Genomic DNA, 10,025 nt, shown 5'->3' on the forward strand with positions numbered 1-10,025 from the left:
TTGAATAGTACAATTGATCTCTTTTTTAACGTTAATTATTTGAGAATATTCTCTTTTATTAATTCTTAGCTGGCCCTTTCACATACAAACAATATGAAAATAAGATAAACATAAGGATGAAATAAAATGAATTGGGGCATGGGTCCAGTGTTCAAAATACATAGTAGTAATTTTCAGTTACTCTAAAGTCCTTGCTAAAGAAAAATTAGCTTTTCTTGGTACTAAAAACCAATACTAATTTCTCCCTTGAGTCTAATATCTTAAGATACTTATTCACACCATCTATGGAACTGTATATTTATATTAATCATACTCTAATAATAAAAAATGATTTAATCAAGAAAGCAGAGCATCATTTATTGTCTTTTACATTAAAATGGGTAATTGTTTACCAATTTCGGGCAGATCTGGGTATACACACTTCAATAATACCATAAGGAAAACAGTTCCACATTTATGGTTTATTTTTCTCTGCTGACCTTATTCTCAGGTAGGCTTTTCTCATGTCATAGCCAAATGGCCAAAATAGCTTTCAGGCTACATATTTTTAGGCTACATTTAGTGACTCTCGATAGAAATAAAGTGCCCTTTCCCAATAGCCCCAGCAAAAATCCTAGAATATCACTTCCTCTGACCCAGTTTAGATAACATATCTTTCCTTTAGTCAATAGTTGTGATGGCTCTCACTTGGCCTAGTATAGCTTGCTTCTACATTATTGAAGCCAAGAGATGAAATCAGCCATGCCTAAATTATGGAGACTGAAAATGAGGATGCTGGTTCTTATGAGGTGAAGGCCAGTGCAGAGCCTCATGTGACCAAATGCTCCTGGTGCTTAAACTGATTCCATCACATAGCTGCAGACTGGCCACTACATCATTACATAGTTGCAATGCTATTGCATGTTTGTAATATCCAGTAATTTTGATATACTAATTAGTGGCCAACATGTTGGCAACCGTTGGCATATTAAAAAATCATACCTTGAATCCAGATGTTAGCTCTAGGAAACAACTTGCTTGAGGCAATTTTGCAATCTTATGAGGTAATTTTGCTGGATTTTCAGCATGACATGTTTGAGGGTATGAGACATGTTATGCTGTTATTCAGAGTTTCTGAGAATCTAGAATATCTCTCTCTCTCCTTCAAAGAGATAGAGTGCCATTACCAGAAATCCAAGCACATTTCCCCAAATGGGGATAGGAGACTAAGAAGCCATGTTCAACAGATATCACTCAACTTGACCTCTCTTGGTATCTGTAGTGGGTTGAATAGTAGCCCCCAAAAGATATAGCCACCCAGAACCTCAGAATGTGACTTTATTTAGAATAAAGTTATTTATGGATATAATTAAAGTAACCCTAAACTTAACATCATCCTAGATTAAGGTTGGCCATAAATCCAATGACAGGTGTCATATAAGAGTTAGAAAAAGAGAAAATACACAGAGACATAGGAAAAAATGTGACAACTAAGGCAGAATTGGAGTTATGTTGCCACAAGCCAGGAAATGATAGGAACCACCAGAAACTGAAAGAGGCAAGGAAGAATTCTTCCCTAGAGACTTCAGAGGGGACATGGCCCTGCTAACAGCTGAGGTTGGACTTTTGGCCTCTAGAACTGTGAGAGAATAAATTTGTTGTGTTAAGCCACCAAGTTTGTAGTAATTTGTTGCAGCAGCCCTATGGAACCAATATAGCATACATTGCTAAAATTATACCCTTTGTACTTATCAAAGCAAACTGTTAATTGTCTAAGGTTTATGGGTCTTAGCATCTATTCTTGCAAAATCTTCATCCCAGTCTTTCACAAAACTACAACAAAGCCCTAGAAGGAAAAAAAACAAGAAGGGGGATTTGATGCTAGGCAAAACAAAAAAAAAAAAAAAAAGAGTTGCCTAAATATTTTTAAGTTCAGTTTATCGTTTTTCTTCTCTTACCTTTAATATATAAGAAAAAGAAATCACAACACGATCATTTTTTCCAGGGAATCCAAGTTATCTAATCTACTTAATGGGCAGACGCCATAGTAAAAAGATTAGTAATAATGTTCTCCTATCAGTTGTATTACCTGTTCTAATGCTCGCCTCTTAAAATTTATTCTGTTCGCATTAGCTTAATGGCTGTAGACTCCCAATGAATATGTTGCTGTACATTGACTATTTCAGTTTTCCCTCTAAAATATTTCTGACTCCTGCAAAGTTTTCTGTGGTTATGGGAGACTGCCTAGGACAGCTTATCGCCACATGTTAGTTCAGCATCCCATACTGCTTTGAAATTATAGCATGTCAACATCAACCTGTGTTTTTATAATTGCTGCAACAGCAGAAGACAGCAAAAGCCAGCACTGGCAATTACATACTTCTGCTTGGAAGTGACACACATCATTCACATTTCATTGATCCAAAAAATCACTCCTCAAGGTAACAGGGAAGTGAAATCCTCCAGTGTTCTCAGAAGAAGGAGAACAGAAATATTGGTACCAAAATAAACAACTATTTCTCCTTACCCATTTGTATTCTTGACTGACCACAAGTCTCAAAGGTTCCTCAAGTGATACCTTACTTTTCTAATTACTTATTGTTATGCCAGTAAATAAAATTACATTCTAATCTTAGAAAGAAAGTTTTTGAAAAAGAAAGAACATACCAATAGTATTCTCAAGTGTTCTTCCTTGTATTTTAGGTGATTTAAAAATATTTCCCTGAAAAATAAAATTACATTGGTATCATCATACCAAGGTAACTTGAAAATAAAATAATTCCTAAAATCATAGTCATGAAAGGAAAACTAATTGCTGGAATTAAATAATCATAAGATAATAATATATATTTTGCCAAGATTTTACTGGATTAGAAATCTTGGTAAAATATATATTATTATCTTTCAATTATTCAATTTCAGTAAGCAAAAATGGTTTTTGCTTTCATTGGAGTGTTTAAAAACTGGAGTCTGTAGAAAAATGAGAATAACACTGTTATTCTCAGTATGTATAACATGGTGATCTTTGCCTAGTGTTTTCAGATAGAAAACAAAAGAGTGAACTCCTAACATTAAATGGATAATTAATATTAACCAACATTCCAAATGCATAACAATGATTATAATCTGGTAAAAGGCCTTAGCATATATAACTTCCTCTTTTGAAGATATGACCATTTTTAAGTCAATAAATTTCCTAAATGAATGACTAATTTGAATTATAAACATACCATGAAATAAGAACTAAATCTTATATTTTAGTATTAATAAAAGCATAGAATATAGAGTCACAGCATTATCCTAAAATCAAAGTCATGAAAGGAAAATTAATTGCTGGAATTAAATAATCATAAGATAATAATATATATTTTGCCAAGCATAGAATATAGAGTCACAGCATTATCCTAAAATCAAAGTCATGAAAGGAAAATTAATTGCTGGAATTAAATAATCATAAGATAATAATATATATTTTGCCAAGCATAGAATATAGAGTCACAGCATTATCCTAAAATCATAGTCATGAAATAGTTATTCTGCTGTGACTCTATATTCTATGCTTTTATTAATACTAAAATATTCAATGAATAACACATTAATCATAAAAACAGGTGGAAAAGCAGGAAAATAAAGCAACTATTTTATCTCTATAAAGAAGAAGAGAGAAAGTAATACATTTCCTGGAATAAATAAAGAAAGACAAAACTATTGAAAGTTGTGTAGACAACATGAAGATTCTGAATGAGAGAAGAATATTAACTACCAATGAGAAATTCATTCATATTTATATTAAAATAAATACTAAGTAAAATACCACTCCACAACAATCCTTTCCTCCATTCCAGAATTATCTTTTCATAAAAAATCTCTTTTCAAACTGTGTAGTCCTAAATCTACTTCTTTTGGTTTAGTGATCATTAACTAATATTTGAGATTCACCTCCAAGTTAATACCTTCAACTAACCCAGAAAACTTTTAACCTTCACAGCAATAATCTTAATACAGAAATAATTGTATGGTTGTTCTAGATCCACAGTACATCGGTCTAAAATTTTGTTTTGACAGTGATCCCAATGTAGTTGTATGACGGATGCTTGAATGTCTTCAGGCCGAATTAATAGGCTTTGGCATTCATCAAATGATCCTCGATTCCATTAATAATTTTATGATTAACCTCTCAGTGAAATACTGTTAGATAAGTGCTCTTTCAACCTAACAAAAATTCTTCAAGAAACAAGTGGTGCCACTTAGCTTCAACTGACAGCTTTGAACTCAAGTTTTTCTGGCTTGATAGAAAAAAATATGTTTATGTTTTCCAACAGCTTCCTCTACTCATCCCAATTGTTTGATCATTTTAATTCCCTTTTCCAGGGCATTTCTCTCTACTTGATTATATTTTTCTTTAGCTGAGGCAATGTGAATTACACATCATTTCTTGGATACTATATTTAGAGAAAAACTTCATCTGCTTTGTTTCTAGAAAACTTGCTAATAATAGTCAGCATTATAATGCTTCTTTTTAAAAAGTCATGAATAGAATAAGATCTTCCTTTATAGACATCCTGATTAGACAAAAAAAATGGAAAAAAGCAATATTACAAGTATTTCCATAACCCAGTTGCTATTTTATATAGCTTAGAATGTGGTCCCTGTGAAGCCAAGGGACCTTGGCTATCTTGTTTCACTGCTGCTGTGTCCCCAGGTTCTGCAGCAGGCCTTAGTATACAGAAGGATCTCCATATGTTCTTGTAGAATGGATACATGAGTAAATATTGAATGTCTCTAGAGGAAATCCTAAGCCTGGACATTAATATCATTAGCAAATGTAGCTATGGGGACAAAGTAATGTGAATTGGGCAAGAGAAATTATTTTGTGACTACCTTATCTATCTTTCTCAATTTTATAATCCTGAAAATTTTATCTCATATTAAAGAAACTTTTTGCCAAAAGTCTGGGTATGATTAATATTTGAAAAGTTACAGAAATATGCTTATAGCCTATTTCTTACAATGCTCTAAGCAACAGCTCTGTGTCAACTCAAATTTTTAAAAACAATTACCAAATTGTACTACTATCTTATAAAATGTTTTCGCAAGGGGACTTTCATAGGACTTTTTCTGTATGTTTATTTGAATATTTATACAAACAAAAATATATTCCTTTAATATTTATGTAACTTCAGGATTAAACATAGGAAATAAAATTTAATATTATACCTTTGACTGTATTACTAGCAAATATGTTCCACCTGGATTAGCAAAACTGTTATCAAATATACTGTTCAGCATATTGCTAAACCCTTATAAAATGATCAGTAATCAACTCTTCCTTGAATTTAGAGCAAGAAGAGAGTCTTTTTTTCCTCTTCTGAAGAATTGGTTTAGAGAATTTCCTTTCATTGCTATTTTTCATATTTCTGTATTCGTTTCCAAGAAGGTATTAGGATTAGTACTCAGTCTAAGCTTGCTTGGTTTTTGCAAAAATTGCTCTGACCCTTCTCTTGATCTTTTACTTTAGCTTTTAAAAAGATTTTTCAAAATTTGCTCTTGCAAATTTCTTCCATTATAAAGTACCTTAAGTATTTTATGAAAGGCAATAAAGTGCATTAGAACAAGCAAGTTTTGGATATCCTTGGGAAATTTGGAACTTAGTTTTTCTGACCCTCAGCATCTTCATCCATAAAGTGAAACTACAATATTCACTTCACAAAATTATTGGTAAAGATGAGAGGCATGAAGATAAAAAGTTTTAGAACACTTATGAGTAAATGGAAGGTGCTTAATCCTAACAGAATTATCTAACAAATTCATTCCACATTAAGCTATCCAGACCCAAGAGAACTAAAGGTCTTTGGCATCAAGATATTGTCCATAACGACAATGAAGAGTAATGGTTGTATGTATTAACATAAAAATTAAAATATCACCCAAAAAACATTTTAAATTAAATTTGCTTAAAACAATTTTTATTGACCACTTGGAAACTTAAAAGCTTAAGGAAAGGCAACTGGTTTCTATAACTTTGCCTGTAATTTTTGGTCAAGGGCTTGACATGTCACTTGACATGTCACCAGATTAAGGTAAACAAACCTGAAAATGTCACTGTATTTGACTATGTTGCGATCCTGTGTTAAATGTAACCAAGACTACTTAGTGTTTCAGTATTTTTTTATGTATTCTACTTTTTCAATCAAAGAATATGAAAATTTGTCTCTATATTTGTTTTTTTTGCTTGTTCATTTGTTTCTATGTTCCATTTAAGATGCAGCTGTAAATAAATATCTACATTAAATGGTAAGATGTTTCAATTTTAGTGAACACTTTGAATACATATATAAAAGTCGCATTTGAAAAGGTGATTATGTAAGTTAAAAATTTTTAAGAATTATAGCCAAAGCTTGAAAGTTGGACTTACATTACTGAAAAGGTCTGAATTTGCTTCTGGATGTTCGTTTCCTTCCGACATGTTGGAATCCGGAGGAAGACTGGGACTGAAGGCCATGAGGTCCGTCTTGGGCAGGCCTTCTCCAGAGCACACCCTCTGCCGCTTCTGCTGCGCATATGACCAGCTCCCCACTGCGCTGGGGCACACCAGCATGGGCTTCCCCCGCCCGCACGCGCCCTCATTGGGCGGAGCCGAGCACCGCAGCGCCGTGTACAGCAGCAGCGTGAGCACCAACAGGCTGGACACCGCGCAGATGGCGATGATCAGATACACGTTCACATCCACCAGCGTCGCCTCTGGGCCCGTGACTCCCACCGACATCCGCGACGGAATCTTAGGCGCCTGGCCACTGTCTACCAGCGACAGCATCACGGTGGCTGTGGCCGTTAGCGCCGGCTCGCCGTGGTCCTTCACCAGCACCAGCAGGCGCTGGCGCGGCGCGTCCGCCTCGTCCAGGGCTCGCGTCGTGCTGATCTCGCCCGTGTACAGCCCCACGCGGAACGGGCTGTGAGCGCCCCCCGCCTCCGGCCGCAGCTCGTAAGACAGCCACGCGTTGTAGCCCGAGTCCGCGTCCACAGCGCGCACCTTCGCCACCACGTGGCCCGCACCCACAGAACGCGCCACCGGCTGGCTCACCACGCCGCCCCCGCTGCCAGCCCCCGGCGGCAGCGCTGCCAGACCCAGGTGGCAGCAATGCGGGCGCGTTGTCGTTCTCGTCCAGCACGAACACCTGCAGCGTCACGTTGCTGCCCAGAGAAGGCACGCCCGCGTCGCGCGCGCTCACCTGGAACTGCAACAGCTCCAGCTCCTCGTGGTCCAGCGGCTGCAGCGCGTACACCTTGCCGCTCTCCGCGTGCACCGACACGTAGCTCGACAGCGCACGCTCGCCCACGCGCCGCTCCACCAGCGAGTAGGACACCAGCGCGTTCTCCTGCGCGTCCGCGTCCCGCGCAGACACCGTGAAGATGTGGCAGCCGGGTGGGTTGTTCTCCTTCACGAACACCGTGTACTCGGGCTGCGCGAACTCAGGCGCATTGTCGTTCACATCGGCCACCTCCACAGTCACGCTGGCGGTGGCCGACAGCGAAGGCGAGCCCCCGTCCCGCGCTGTCACCACCAGCTCGTAGGTCGCCACGCTCTCGCGGTCCAGGGCGCTGTCCAGCACCAGCGAATAGTAATTCTTGAAAGTGGAAACCAGCTTGAAGGGGACATGAGGTGTCAGGGCGCATATCACCTTCCCGTTAACACCGGAGTCGTGGTCGGACACGGAGATGGAGGCGATGACGGTGCTGAGTGGAGAGTCCTCTCTGATGGTCAAAGACAGGGACATGACTGCCAGTTCTGGAGCATTATCGTTTACATCCAGAACTTTCACTAAAACCTTGCAGTGACTTGACATTGGAGGACTTCCTTTATCAACTGCTCTTACCCGAATTTCGTAGGATTTTGTTTCTTCATAATCCAATTGACCAATTAGCCAAATTTTTCCTGAGCTGGAATCAATTTTGAAGTACTTTTTAATGTTAAGAGGAACATCACTGCCAAAGGAAAAGACAATTTCTCCATTTACACCTTCGTCAGCGTCAGAGGCATTTAATGTGGTCACTAATGTTCCATTTGCCGTAGTTTCTAATAAGTGGACTTTGTACACGGCCTGGGCAAACAATGGTGCGTTATCATTAACATCAAGCACTGTGATCAGCAATTGAACTGTACCTTCCAGCTCTGGTTTGCCCCCATCGGTGGCTGTCAATAATAAACGAATTTGTGGTGTTTTTTCTCTATCCAAAGACTTCCTCAACTCCAGCGAAAGTGACTTACTCAGCTCATCATTTGCCTGTACATCCAAAGAGAAATAATCACTGGGGCTGAGGGTGTATGTTAGAAGAGCGTTGGTACCAATGTCCGCATCAGCAGCACCCTCTACCGGGAAACACGAATCCAGCAGTCTACTTTCAGGAATAAATAATCTTTGTTCTCTCTCTCTGAAGACTGGTGGATTATCGTTAATGTCCTTCACCTCCACCTCCACATGGAAAACCTGCAGCGGCCTCTCTATGATCACCTCCAAGTGGATGCTGCACTCCAGGCTCCGCCCGCACAGCTCCTCGCGGTCGATCCGAGAATTCACAAACAAAATGCCATTCTGCAGATTTACCTCCAGAAAGTCCTCACTGCCTTTGGACGCCACCCGGAACAGGCGCGGCACCAGCTCCTGCAGCTCCAGCCCTAAATCTTGGGCGATGCGGCCCACGAAGGTGCCGTGTTTGGCCTCTTCGGGGACCAAGTAGTGGACCTGGCCACTCCCCGCCTTCCAGGCTGCAAGGAGCAGAAACGAGAGCAGCAGGCGCTGGGCTTCCTTGCCCCCTCGCCTGGGAAACAGCATCTCAAAAGCACCACACCTTTCGTACCTCTCTCACCTGACTTCAAAATCATGCTTTTTCACTTCATATTTTCAATAATTTATCTCCTTTGCGTTTTTGTCTTCTCTCGGGCAGTGACAAAATGGAGCTTCCTTCTTTAGTTTTGATGATCAGTACATTTCCATTGACTAGAGTTTGTGGTATACAGCGACATCATGTGGCTGATGCTGTAGATTTTAGATCCATTCATTGATTTACAAAATAGTCTCTATATTCATTTGCATTTTACTCAATGCAATCATTTTCAATTTTATGTCCTTTTAAAGACCCAGACATTTCAAATGTCACTTTAAAGTATGTAATTCGATATTTTCCTTCAGCTGTTTTCACAAAGATATTACAATTGGATTTTGGGAAAATCAAAATATGTATAAATAACCTTATATCTTCTTATTTAAAACAATCTATCAGCTCATATATTTTCATTATTAAATATTTGTAATTGAATATTGGGGATTTCAAATAAGGCATTTTGAGCACTAAAATTTACCTTATTTTAGGAAAGTTTCAGTATTTATTTTTTTAATGATATGTCATTACAGGTACTTACATACGAAATTTTTAGAAAATTTTATGAAATATATTTAATATTTATAAAATGTGTGATCAATGACATTGTTTTCTGATACTTTAACTCTTAGAATAATAATATTTGGGACATTTTTCTTTTTTGCTTGTTATTAACATCTAGTGCTGACCTTATAACTTTGACCTCCAAAATTCATTATTCCAAACGAAATTAGTGTCCATTGGTCTTTCTGTATTCCTACATCAAATTTCCAGCTGTACATTTTTTCTTATTATATAAATATTGAATCAATATCAAATACATATACCTGAGAATTTGAAAATAATCCATAGTCAACATTTTAAATGTAAATCTAATGCGATTAGGTTTTCAGAAGAAACTATTTGAGAATAACATATTAATAAACTTTTTCAACTTTAGTCCAATTCATAATCAGAATCCCATAGCTAAATCAAATTTGACTGTGTCATCTTAATAAACTATGACTAGTCAATTTTTTAAAGAATATCCTTAACATTTCTATTTTAAGTATTATGGACATTTAAGGATAATAATATTAATAAGAGTTAATCTATTATGTCTCCTTAATCAGAAAACCCAAATCATTGTTTAAATTGTTAATTAATAGATGAAATATGATGCTACTTTA

At 37.6% G+C, this 10,025-nt stretch overlaps 1 protein-coding gene across 1 annotated transcript; it reads right to left on the minus strand.

The window, feature by feature from the left end:
- Window positions 1-6,364: 6,364 nt before the first annotated feature.
- On the minus strand, window positions 6,365-8,810 carry LOC102892051 (protocadherin alpha-1-like). The gene is made up of 2 exons (XM_015597984.1): window positions 7,105-8,810; window positions 6,365-7,073 (listed from the first exon to the last, which is right to left on the minus strand). Exons 1-2 carry the CDS (start codon window positions 8,808-8,810, stop codon window positions 6,365-6,367), a joined length of 2,415 nt encoding a protein of 804 aa, XP_015453470.1.
- Window positions 8,811-10,025: the final 1,215 nt, after the last annotated feature.

This window comes from Pteropus alecto, unplaced genomic scaffold (genome assembly GCF_000325575.1).
Source record: "Pteropus alecto unplaced genomic scaffold, ASM32557v1 scaffold78, whole genome shotgun sequence".
Classification (NCBI taxonomy): domain Eukaryota; kingdom Metazoa; phylum Chordata; class Mammalia; order Chiroptera; family Pteropodidae; genus Pteropus; species Pteropus alecto.

Coding starts and splice junctions, on each gene's coding strand:
- LOC102892051 (XM_015597984.1), bottom strand. CDS start 8,810: ATGCTGTTTCCCAGGCGAGGGGGCAAGGAAGCCCAGCGCCTGCTGCTC. Junction 7,074..7,104: donor CCCGCATTGCTGCCACCTGG/GTCTGGCAGCGC, acceptor GGGGGCTGGCAG/CGGGGGCGGCGTGGTGAGCC.